At 36.9% G+C, this 13,252-nt stretch overlaps 1 protein-coding gene across 2 annotated transcripts in view; it reads right to left on the bottom strand.

Moving 5' to 3' along the window:
• PIK3C2A (phosphatidylinositol-4-phosphate 3-kinase catalytic subunit type 2 alpha) overlaps nt 1-13,252 on the bottom strand; it is a 49,430-nt gene that overhangs the window by 14,657 nt on the left and 21,521 nt on the right. For both annotated transcript variants that reach the window (XM_053980250.1, XM_053980252.1), the window contains exons 5-17: nt 12,782-12,902; nt 12,031-12,142; nt 11,407-11,486; nt 11,235-11,298; nt 8,777-8,920; nt 6,797-6,839; nt 6,498-6,711; nt 6,268-6,390; nt 4,679-4,846; nt 2,390-2,498; nt 1,505-1,647; nt 689-877; nt 130-223 (exon numbers count right to left, since the gene is read on the bottom strand). In XM_053980250.1, coding sequence (XP_053836225.1) covers nt 130-223; nt 689-877; nt 1,505-1,647; nt 2,390-2,498; nt 4,679-4,846; nt 6,268-6,390; nt 6,498-6,711; nt 6,797-6,839; nt 8,777-8,920; nt 11,235-11,298; nt 11,407-11,486; nt 12,031-12,142; nt 12,782-12,902 — 1,604 coding nt within the window. The remainder of the gene's footprint in view (nt 1-129; nt 224-688; nt 878-1,504; nt 1,648-2,389; nt 2,499-4,678; nt 4,847-6,267; nt 6,391-6,497; nt 6,712-6,796; nt 6,840-8,776; nt 8,921-11,234; nt 11,299-11,406; nt 11,487-12,030; nt 12,143-12,781; nt 12,903-13,252) is intronic.

The following is a 13,252-nucleotide window of genomic DNA, read 5'->3' as shown; positions in this document are numbered from 1 at the left end:
AATTGTTTCACCTACTGTGCATTACAGTTAGAGGCACACAGCTGCATTTCTGCTACTAGTCAGAAGCAATCCCTTTGGGTTTTCAAGAGCCAGAAAAATTCAAACCTCTGTGTAGGCAGAAAGTCTTACCTGTACAAACTGAGGGAGGAAATCTGTTAACTCATCATCACTCAATGTCTCTATCCAGTTCACAGCTGTATTTCGTACTTCCTGATCAGCAAACCTAGAAAGTCACCACAAATCCATATCAAGTTTTCTTTGTTCATGTAGGATTTTTTTCTTATTCTTTTTTTTGAGATCAGTTAGATAGAACAGCAACCATATAAAGTCTTTAAAAGCCCAATAAGGGACCTACAAGGCCCTTCATCACATAAGATGCAACCGCATGTGCATGTTTAGGACAAGCACACTCAAAACATCTCAAAACTCTGGCTGTATAAACTCCTGTCCTGCTGCATGTTAAACTTCAGAACCCTAACCACAGTTGCTGTGCTTTCACTACATGACTTGGTTAAGCCTACATCAATAAAGTAAGCATGGGGTTCTTTAAAATTTTAAAAACATTTAACTTTTTCTGCAAGAAATTCTGCAGTATTTTCCCACAGAACACCATTCCAGGATCTTCTACCAAAGAAGAGTAATTTAATGCTGAACAAAACACAAGAGAGTCTATTTGCAGTTTTCTTACTTTGAATCAAGTAGTTCCAGTGCAGCTAAGGGTGATAAAGGAGGCCAGCTCTGAAGTAACGAATATATTTCTGGGAGACTTGCCCAGTCCCAGTGAGGGGCACTAACCAGTATTTTTGGTAGGCTATTAGGATGGCTATGACAATAATGTCTCTTCTCCCACAAAAATTCTTTATCTTCTTTTGACAGCCTGCAGACAAGAGCATTTCAGTTTATAATGCACATGACAAACCATCACCTGAATAGCCCCAGTGCCACTGATTCTTGTATTCAGACAGATAATTTAACACATAGAATGGAATGACATTGAAATTACTCTTTCCTCCATAAAAGTCAAAACAAGAAGCCAAATAAAGCCTCAAACATTAAGGAAACATTTGTTCAAATTTATAATTTGGGCAGGACAAAATTAAGTTTCAGTATAATCTGAAATAAACAAAAAACATCAATGTTTGTTTGATGCAGGTGAGTAGGAAAGGCTGCCAGAAAAGCTCCCATGGCACATGAACAGCCACTGCAGGAACTCCCTGGAGCTGAGAACCTGAGCCAAGCAGGAACAGGTGACTATAACAGGCAGGCAAAGGGGCAGCAGTCTTGTAGCAAGCAACTAATAGCACCAGCCAAAGAAAACAGAAGGAAATGCATTAAGTCAGTACCATGATTTCACCTGCTTAATTCAATCTCTTGTTTAAGTCTCTACAGGTCTTCAAGATACATTTAAAAAAAATTAAAGAAACTTAAGAATATATAAGCATTCCATGCCCTAGCTACAAATTGTCACATGCAAAAAGAGCTCAGCTGGAAGAGATGGACATACCCAATGGTGCTATCCTTGGAGAGAATGGCAAGGAGACGTTCTCTCAATGGTTTTTCTAATGTTTCTACAGAATGATGCACAGTAGTCTTTGCAGCTTGAGGAATTTTATATTCAATATCAAAAGCATGGGATGGGAAGTCAATCTGGAAAAAAAAAAAAAAAAGATGACGCAAGTCCTTAAGTAGAGAAAGCTCTCCCTTCCAGCAATCTCAGATGTTTGGGTATCTGAACTCTTTAGTTCTACAAGTGCAACAGTCCCCATACACTGTTTGCTGAGTATTTTTTTCCATCTCATATCTTCTACATGACTACAGCTCCTAAATGTACAGCTGTGTTATTGCACAATGCAGTGGCTGGAGCACTCCTCAGAAGAGAAGTGAGAATGCTTAGAGCAAAGATAATCACAGAGCTGTTCAAACCCACACTAGTGGTTTCCACCCAGCCACCCACTCAGGCTATGTTTTGGGACTGCTGAGCCATGCCTAGTAAGGCACCTTCTCTTTGGAGAGAAAATTGAATTGAGAAAGAGAGGTGCTTATGTTCTGTAAAGGAGCTGGAATTGCTACTGCTTGTGTCTAGACAACTCCCATCTCAGCACATATTTCTAAGGATTGCTTTCAAAAACATTCTCTCCCAGTATTGACAGCATGTCATGCCAAAGCACTTCTGATTTCTCTTACTTCCAGACAGTTATTCAATAACAGATTTGTAGACACTTCCAGGAGCTTCCCGTTCTTTGCCCTTACAGTTTAGTAATCACTATTCTATAATGACTTTCAAATATTACTTAGCAGTACTTTCCCTCTCCCCAAAACATTCACCTAATATGACTTACAAATCACAACATTCAAACAAAGCACAGAGTAAAACAGAACTATGTATAACCTGCAATACTATTCTTTCCATATTTCCTTTCTTACTGGCCATCCCTGATACATGATGTGGATGTGACGAGGTCCACAGTTGCAACAGTTTCGTCCCACAAGTTAAAAATCTGAGAAAAGAGCATGTACAGGTTATTAGTATCACAGTCTGATTACTTCACCAAGATATTAGTTGTCAAATTAATTTACTGATTTTCACTGGCTGTTGTGTGTTCTTTAAGTGCTTTAAAGGGATGCACACAACTTTTAGGTGGAAAAGGCAAAGGAAAAACTTGAGTGTTGATTTAGTTGACACAGATAAATTGGTGCTCCCTGTTCTTTAAATCAGAAAAGGAATACTTTTGCCTCTGAGAAAAAAACTGAACACACACACACTCTTCTTAGCTTCTAGAAAAAAGGCCCAGGCATAGGAATCTTACAGGCATCACCATTTGCTTGGACTTCTCACATTACCAGATTCTGCAAGGGCATATCAAATGACATTTGCACTTGCCAGTGTATTCCCAACATGAATACCATTTCCAGCTGTAGTAGGGCACAACTGAAGACACTTCATCAATCAATTAAGTGCTGAATGTTAGGTAAAGAAAACTTCCATCACTCTTTTGAAATCAAAATGTCACTCAAAAGACTGCTTGAAGGCCAAGCCTTACGTATATTTTGAAAGACATTTTAGGGTTTATAAGTATTTCAAATAAAGAGCAGGTTGTTATATGTGAACATTGATTAACTAGGAGCTTGTCGTGCCAATAAAGATTACCAAATTGTGCCACTAAAGCACAGCTGAACAGCTTATTCTTTTCAATAATTCTCCATTTAATACAGTTGCCACAGCCTTCTGTCTCATCCACAAGTAATGATGACTTAAGCCACTCCACATGCACTTCAGCAGAAGGAATTTTAACTTGGTCATGGATTCTCTTCCAGAACACATACATGACCAGTTTTGTTCTCCCTATATTTCAGTTCGTTTCAAGTTGTAGCTCCTGCCTGCCATTGATGCTATTTTCAACCGTAACTGGAGTATTTGACTAGCAGCTTTAATTACCTAGGTCTGGATTTAATTTATGTGGACTGCAAGTGGGTTAGACCACTAAGCATCTCTACAGCTCCTACATACAGGCCACTCAGCAAGCTCTGGCACAGCAACACACCATTGTAGTGCTCTGCATGAACAGAAAACACAGTTTTTGCCCCAAACTAACACCTGTGAGAACACCATGAAGACTAGATAAATTTGCAATTCCAATCAAAAGCTGTATTTTCAAACACTGTGAAATGTGGTATTTAGATAGGAGACTGAAATGCAGCATTTAAACAGAAGGTTGAAATAAGCATCGTTTATGAAAAGAAATCCAGGATTTGGTGGAGACTGAAAGCAGCTGCAGGCCACCTTTGTAATGCAGGAAATCCTAAACCCTCAAGATGTTGGAATCATCAACAGACAAAAGAGAAAGCAGAACAAGTGAAGTCAAATCCAGAACCAGAGGACGCAAAGCACACAAAACAGCCACAAGCAACACACAGCAGTAACGGTCCAGGAAAGATCTGGCTGCCTTTCTGCAGCCTTGCTTGACAATTTAAACTCCCAGTAAGACCTAGAACTCAGCAGCACACATAAATAGGAAACCTTAAGCATGAATGCAGAAGCTGTTTCACAGTGGTGTGATCGCTTCTGCACCATGATGTCTAATTTGAGCATTGTGGGTCAAGCCTACTGGTTAATGTCTCACTGAGTAGCTGCCCCAGTGATAAGTGTTTTGGAATGAGCTTCGTAATCAAACTTGGAAGAACAAAGCAACTTGAACCAATCCAGAAACACTCAGCTTAGGGAACTTACAGCAGGATTTTCATTCTTAGGGAAAAACATGTAACAGTATCCAGCAGCTGTATTTGCAGGAAAGCCAGTTCACACCAGAAATATGCCTCAAGTTTAACACACTGGCTAATTATCCCTTTATTTTAATTGTTTTAAATAAACCCAGCTCTGAATCAAAAGGAATAATTTTAGAATATTCTGGGCTATAATACTTCAAACAATATTCAACTTCCTCCAGCAGTGAAGTTTTATCAGCCAGTTAGATGGAAATCCTACAACACAATACCACATTTTGTCCTCTATTTAAAGAAATGTATTTTTTCTGTATCAGTACAGTTTACAATTCTTATCTTTATCATGGCCTACTATAGTCAATATCAGAGAGGCAATATACCTATAGTTATAGGTGTGGAGGAAGCTCTACACAGAGCAAATCATATTGATCATCTTACCCATGTTTTGGATACTTACCGTCTAAAATCAAATAGAGGTAGAGAAACCTGACCCAAATTTTCTGGGCGCTTTCTCTGCTTATTTGAGTCAGGAGAACTCCCACTACTTTGATTTAGGATTCCAAACAAAGTCAGATGTAGGACTGATTCCAAAGGCAACTGTGAAATCTGGATGGGGAAAATTATTCTATAAAATAAAAGTATTAAAAATAAGTCAGTTAGAAAAAAGGCAGCAGTTAGTAAGTTACAGGCTTATCCATATAATCCATTTATGCCTCTTGCCTTCAAAAAGTCAATTAACATTGAAGAACAAGTGTTAAATATCCATGCAATCATATTTCACTCTACCTCATCTCCCACACCAATGGTTTGTAAAACCTGCTAAATTACACTTCTGCACTATAGTGAGATTTGGAACAACCCTTTTAATCTCTGTCTATTAAATCACATTCCTTGCACAGAATTGACTGTCCAGCATAACCAGTTTTCCCACTCCACTCACTAGGAAGGGCACACAGAATGTTCCATGTTAGCCACCTCCTACTTTTTCAGATTGAAAGGGTCAGCTGACAATAGTTTCCCATCCAAATGCAAGAATCTATTAAGAACTACTGGAAGTTAAATTCTAAATGGTACAAAACCTATAAAGCAAGCAGCTGAGGAGTATACACTTCACTGAGCTATTCAAGCTTCCACTTTTGTTTACACTGTTTTTACTGCCTACAAATGTTCTTTTAGTTTGATTTCTCTTTAAAACATGACAATTGCACTAAAAAGCACTACACTGTTGTCAGCAGCTTTTAAGCAATCTAGCAGACCTTTCACTGTAATACACTAGTACTTCTCAGCAAAAGATCTAACAATTAATCCCACGCATCACCAGAAAAAAAAAGGTAGCTGGAGTACTCTCTGAAGGCAGGTGTTCTAGAAACTCTCATTGCTGATCTTAAATAATTTGCTCACCACAAACTTTCAGGGTATTCCTTAGGGTCTATCTCTGACCTTTAAAAACAGTCAGGAGAATAGATATGGGGCACCATGGAGCTCACATGATACTTCAGCTATGACAGGCTGGCTGATAATTCAAGTGGCAGAGATTAAGCTGTGCACAGATAATGAAAAATGTTCCCCTTTCAGTTAGCAGATACCACCTGCCATTATCTCCCTATCTTTTATCTGTATGCTCTTCCTTTCTATCCTCTGTATTTGGAATAAAAACTGATTCAACATTCATGTTAGTAAAAGTGAGACACTGCTTTTCCTCTCCATTTACATAAATTTAGCAGTACATACAAGCAAGCTTTATTCTTTAATCCCTCTTACAGCAGCACAAGCCATTCCCATTGCAAGGAATGTTATGATCTTCCCAACTCCCCGCAATTGTATGCTACAAAGACATTAGCACAGGGCACTTGTTCAGCATTTCTATTCCCCCTTTTACAATGAGTATTGAAATACCATTTGGAAAAATATTTCTGATTTTGATCAGTAAATTGTTCTTTGGATGCTTGAAATGGAATTAGAACCAAGAGTTGCTTGAATGACTGCATTCAGCAGCTAGCTAAAACAAAACATTTTATTGAGTTTTAAAAGACTAAAGTCACTTACAGTTCATCCCATTTAATCAAGTAGAAGAAGTTCTTGTATGTGCCAACCTTCTTGGACTGAACAGGTTTGAAGAGATCTTTTCCATTATGAGTCAGAGAACAAATCAAGTAGTATTTTTCATAACTGGACAAGGAAAAAAAGTTAAACATAAAAACATAAAAAAAAATCCATAAAAATATTTAAAAATATATAGATAAAAGGAGGAATTTTAGAATAAGTAAGTCACTTACTTTGATACCCAACCAGAAGAAATTCCATGAGCAGCAAATATTGTGAATTGGAGATGTTCTGTGGCAGTCCAAGCTTCCTTGGTACTCTTACTGTCTTCTGGAGAAATTGCTGCTGAACTGCTACAGGAATTTGTGTAGAGCTGCAGAAGGGCCTCAACTGCTCTTGTTAACTGGTCTATACTCACTTTCAGAGGGTTTTCAGGCTTCAGTGAACCTAAATAATTTATTTTTAATGCATTTCTTTCTAAATTAGCTACCTCAAAACAGTTTTTAAATAAAAATTGAAGAACTTTACTCACCAGAGGGGCTCTTGCTATTGTCATCACCACATTTTAAGGATACCTACAGAAAGTCAGAGGAAATTTCAATACTGAAAATCTATATTAATTGTCCATGGCTATTACGTATCTTCTACAGAAATTATGAACTATGTGATTGAGGCTCATATTTAAGTTTATGTAACACATCTTTTCACTCAAAGTTCCTCAAGAGTTAACAGCATCACAATTTCCATAAGATGCAGCAACTGTTCACCAAGTTCAAAGCTCATTTTTTTGTCCAGTCAACTGCTTTGACATTCTTCATATGAAGTTCAGAAAGACACGGTACGTTGGAATATTGCTCAGGATAATCTACCTTCTCTAGGTAGAGATAAAACTTGGTCAGGGCTGTTGTGGATGAAAGCAGAGGTCATTAGAGCTTTTTGTTTTGTTTGTGGCATTTGGTAAGGTACCTTTTGCTGGCAGAGTTATAAATTTACTGAATAAAAAAATACTAAACAACTGAAAAAATGAACAGTAGGACTGTTACTTTGTACTATCTTTGCTTCTTAGTCTGCTAAAATGGAAGTCTCAACATGGTGCAACATTACAGCAATGTCTAGTCTCAACAAAGACAATGTTGAAACCAAGACGTGACAAACAAATCTTGGAAATTTATTCCCTTCTAATCAGGAAAGTTTTAATGCCAAGTTCAAGTCCTGATAAAACTAAAATTTTTAATGAAAACTAAGCTTGTGGTTTAAAATCAAAGCCCAGTGAATTGGTAACTTCCTAAGAAGTTTGCGACAAGTGCTGCAGAAGAATTAAAGCTCTCCTTACACTTTTAGTGTATTACTTGAGCATCTTTAACTTAAAGTTTGAATATCAAGAAATTTCACATTCTTAAAAACACAGTCACTTTGTCCAGCCACAAAGAATTACTTTCAAATAAAATAAAATCAAACAATATCTTACAAAACACTACAATGCAACTCTCCAATATTTATAGCATTTTTGTTTCTGAAAGCAGTCCTACATGTCGTCATACACATTACTGTGTAAGCCAATGTCCATCATAAAATAATCGCAGGGTTTTATTCAGAAAATCCCACCTTTTTCAAATTCTGCTGGAGCAATGTTATTTTTGGGAGCTATTTGTACACTATAATCTAATTATTTCTACAGCTTTCTCCTATCAAAAAGTAAACATTGAAAAAAATACTTATATGCTGTATTTCACTATGTTGTCTTAATGTCTTCTGCACTTCCCTGTAGAATTTTAGTTCTTGTGACAACTATATTTATCTGTCTTCTGCTCAGTATTACAAATACATCACTGAACTGATAAAACCAAAAGCTTTATCACTCTAATAAGGCAGCAGGACAACCAAAATAGCATTATAAGATTATTTAGCTTTTTTATTTGCACACTTCTCCACTTAATGATTGTTTTTGACAACATGACTAGAGACCATCCTGCTCAAGTGAACCATTCATTATAAGGCAGTTGCATCATGAAATTCTGTGCTGTTTGGGAGATTTTGGGTTTGTCCTTATGCTCAGGAATGCAGAAGTATGAACAGTTAAGAGTTTTAAGATGCTATTGGTAGTCACAAACACTACTGGGAAAATACATGATGTCAATTCCTCCTTTAAAGTATAACTGCATTAATTTTAGACAGCATGAGCTCCTGTCAGTTCTCCTCAGTCAGACTTAGTGGCATCTGCTGTGACACAATTTTCTACTTACAGAACCAGAAAACAGTACCTTAAAACCAGTTTTTAAACAGTCACTACTTAGAAAAGGAAAATATTCCCAAAGCAAGTGATAAATGCATTAACAGCAGAGAGATGTCAAAATAAATGGAAGCTGTCAAGTAAAATAAATAAATAAATAAATAAAATCCAACAAAAAATCCCAACAGAATGCTGACAAAACTGTTGATGGTATTTCCAGCTACTAAAGACTGAAATAAAATTTATCAGTTAAAACACGCAATTTATAGAGTGAAAGTTTACCTCAGCATTTTTAATCCTCGGAAGATTAACAGCCCTCCTGAGCCTCTTCACTGATTCCGTTATTGCAGGAGTCTCTACACAATCCAGTGTAGAACAGATTTTTCTGACAGTCTTAATTACATGATCTACTGCTTTATGCTGGTTCTAATAAGGAATGTATGAGAAAACACATTGATCTGATCACAATTGTGAAAACCAGTATTGCTTTAATGTTTTTTAATTAATTGCCAAGAAAATGTCACTATTAGATGCACATGTTCTTTACATTAAGTTGTGGTCTAATAATTGAAATTAACAAAACCTCAATACTGAGAACTTCCTTATGAATGCCAAAACCAGTAGTACAGATCCTAGAATGGGGTGTCAGGAAACATTAGGAGGTTCCCAACCATTTTTCTATTAAACTGTTGGCAAACAATTATTTTCTAATGAGATACTAAGTTCAATTTCCCTCATGGCCTAAAAAGTAAGTGCAGTTCAAAGAAGAATATTCAGTGAGTGTGAGGAAGCAATGCTAAAGAAGCAGTGGTTCAATTTCAGCCCACAGGTTTAAATTACACTGACACTTCTACTACTTACACTACAGTACTGCTTCCATGATGGAACTAATCTTTTTTACTTCACTTGAATTTACTTTTGTAGGCTACTTCAGACAAAGCTGAGCTGCTACTAATGTTCTCTTCCCTCTACTCTTCCAACAGAAGAAAAGCCACTCAAGTGAAATCTGAATTATCCTAGGTTTCCTGGGGTTTATTTTTTAATGTAAGGGAAGTCTTCACCCAATTTTAAAGAGCACATGTAGAAAATTAAAATATTTGCTTCAAAATAAGTTTACTTTTTAAAGGTTTAATGTATAGGTTTCTTTCACAGTAACTTCTGAGTACTTACAACTAAATAAGAGGAATAATTATTGCAATATTCTCTCACTAAGATGTAAATTGATTCCCAACCACCACTCTCCCAGACATATACTCATGGTCTTCCTACAAATGCATAGCAAAGAAGCCATTTGAATCAGAAGGTTTTTAAATTGAGACTTACCTGGCAACAATTAACTATTCTGGTAAGAAAATAACCACAGAAATCAGAAGACGCTGTAAATATTTAAGCCAATCTTCCAAAGCTAACAAATTGAAAGTAACTGCTTCTTTGTGACACAGAAAGAGACATTTCCATTGCTATTTTCCTCATAGGCTCCCAAATCTCAATAAAAAGACAACTGATAACTTTCAAAGTGTTCAACAATGTGAAATCAAAGCCTAAATACAATTTATGGATTACCCTTCTTCACTTGGATTAGCCATCTTCAGCTACTGAATATGTAAAGGAATTCATTTCATGAAGTAAAAAAATTCAAATGCAAAACTGCTGCTATTTGGACCTAATCATCACCACCTACAAACTACTTCCCCCAACCTCAAAAAGCTCAATTTCCTACAAGCTCAACAAAGGCTAGAACACAAATCTGAATTGAGATGTTTTGCATTCCTCATCTCAGCCTGTGAAATCACAGCTCAACAAAGAAGCTGAAGCAGCTGCAAGAGCAAAGCAACAACACCATCACCATGGCAGGGAGCAGTAAAGCTCGCTCTTCTACAAAAAGGCTGTGTTCAAAACTACCCTTGAGAACGTGGTGAATCACCACCAAGGTAATTAAATAATATTAAGGGAGTATGGAAATAGCAGACAGCAGCTTGTTCAGACCTGCATTCCTGGATAGCCAAACAAACATATGGAAATGAGAAGTATTGCAATTAACTGATTAATTTTGAGACTGGTTAAGAAAAACAGTTATCTAAGGTTTAAGCATTTAAGACTCCAAGTTACATTACTATCAGCAGTTAAAAGCAGCTTCTCCTTTGAGAAATGACCAAAGCAGTTATATCCATAAGCTTTTGCAGATGGGATATAACTCTAAACTATTCAACATTCAAGCTGCTTTAAGCTACCTGTCATACACTGAAACAGACAATTTTTGACAGGCTATTTTAAATTAATTGAATAATGCAGAATAAAACATTATTATGTTTTTGTAGAACTTACTTGTATGTTACAAACCTGCTTCAGTTCTACCTCCCATTGTACACAACTTTTCCTACTCTTTATTATGCAGATTTATTTCTGCTAGTATTTTTCTGCTAGCCATCGTTCATGGCTATCAACAACAGCCATAGTCAGAATTCAGACTTCTTCCCTGTTCTCCTGAATGTATGAGGTGCAAATGTATTTTGCACCCCAGGACTTGGAAGATACATTTCTAGTTGTGATGATCAGGTAATAACTGGTTTGCAAGAAAATCCAGGAAGAAGAACAGAAATCTAAATACCCATGATTATAATTTCACATTTGTCAGCTTGCTCAGATTCTCAGTTTCCCTGAGAAAACCTGCAAGTCTTTTTGCCAGATACCTTACCAGTGACTTTGGTCATGCTACTTTTGGTTCAGCAATAAACCTTACCTCATTCTTAAGGGCTATGTTAACTTGCTTGTGATAAACCTCAAGAAGCTCTTCAATGGAAGACCTGCAAGAAATAAAAGCTCTTGAACAAAAGAACAAGAACAGAACAGAACCTTGGTCAGGAATTCAGCAATGATCAGCACTTGATTATTAAAATAATCACAAACATTACCTTATGATAGGTTCTCTGAAAGGCTTTTCTACTTTGTAGAGGTGTTTGGTTAGATGTACAGGTGTCCTGTCATCATCTTCCTGCAATAAAATATTAGGTAGTAAGTCCAGCTCTCACCTTTCTATAACATGCATAATGTTTTAGAAAATTAATTACTAACACCTGGAGTGTTGAAGGGGAAAGATATAAGGGGATCTCTTCAGAGGGGAAAAGAAACAACTACTTAATAGCCTATGAAATGTGTACACATGGAGACAGAGGGAAGAAACAGCCATCAAGTGCCCAACTATGCAGATACCAGATACTCCTTCCTTCTTCCTTGATGGTCTGATACATATTTAATTAAACCCAAAAACTGTTCCCAACTTTTATTTAATTCTGAAATGTGTTCCTTCTTTTTCAAGCCTCAAGTTTAGTCCAACTGCTAGCATACCTTTTCCAGGTATAAAATACTTGGTTCTAGTAAGAGGCATTATCCATATTTATGTAATTTGCTTTGTGGAAATTCAGTTGGGTATTTCACTTTCTTGCATTCCCAACAGCAGGCAGGCATGCTAATTTGTCAATCCCACAAGGAGGTCACAGCCTGGGCCCAGCACTCTCCTGCAGACCAGGAGCACTCACTGTCCGTGCCAGGTCACTGCACATCCCGCGGTGGGTCAGGAGCTGCAGGCTGATGTCCGTGTCCCACTTCCGGCAGTTCTGGATGTACTCGTGACTTCCTATGCAGTGCTTGCTGAGAAACAAAAGCAAGCACAGTCACAACCAAAGCAGTGCTTGCCCAAGAACTCACACCAAATATTCCAGGCAACCTGTTGCCATGAAGTAAGGAAATGGTGAATCAACCTCCACACCATCCTTGATCTGATTTTTACTTCTGCACAAGTTTTTATTCGCTATTGCAGACACCTGTATTTGTGCTAAAGCTCTTAACCACAGTGGTTAACACTGAAACCAAATATTCTAACCCAGAATGGGTCTTTTTAAACCATTGGTTTTGGAAAAAAATTACAATAAAAAACCAAACCAAAAATCAAACCAAGAAACGAATAAAATCCTGCAAAACACAACTCCCCCAGTTTATTAGAAAACAGTTGAGCTTTATTTTTTTTCAGTTTCTGAGATGTGAAGAGTGGTCAAAAGCTACAATACCAAAATGCTCTAGAAAACATGCATCTACATTAGAACAGAGTTGATGACAACCTACTTTGCTATATCCCGGAGCAATTCCAAAGACTTCTGATCTTTGTGCAAAGAGTGACTCCCTTACATTTTTAAGGTTTCTCTCACACATTTAATCACTAGAGATACACTTTCCAGTAACTGTGTCATGAAAAAGCATGAAATTAAGTATTAATGAAAAGGGTTTGCTTACTTCTGTAAAACTTCTTCTTGGCCACAGACTTTCAGGATATAGCTGCCAATGTCCACTTCATTCAAGTCATCATGCACCCAGCAAAGTGCCTGCATTATTATAAGCTCAACAGGGGAACTCACTGTTTAAAGAAATTATATCTAAAAGTTAAATACAAATCTATAGCGTGTGATATTAACTACTGTTCACTCACAAATTGTAGCTATTTAATGAAATTGATTTTTATACTTGTAGAGAAGACTTTTACGTTCCTATTATCACCTAAATTTAATCATTTGAGATCTTCACTTTTCTCTCACAAAGAAAAGTACCTCATGAAACTTGATTATAGAAAGTCCCAATAAATCTTTAAAAATTAGGATACAGTGTAGTCACTTAGCCAGAAGTACAAACACAGTCTGCGGGACTGAAGATAGCCTTTTTCTTTTTTTTTTGTAAATTTTACTAAAAATTTGCCCTATTTAACAAAGA

This window comes from Vidua macroura, chromosome 6 (assembly GCF_024509145.1).
Source record: "Vidua macroura isolate BioBank_ID:100142 chromosome 6, ASM2450914v1, whole genome shotgun sequence".
In the NCBI taxonomy this organism is placed as follows: domain Eukaryota; kingdom Metazoa; phylum Chordata; class Aves; order Passeriformes; family Viduidae; genus Vidua; species Vidua macroura.
The sequence above is the reverse complement of the archived record's forward strand: the minus strand, read 5'-3'. Positions and strand labels throughout refer to the sequence as shown.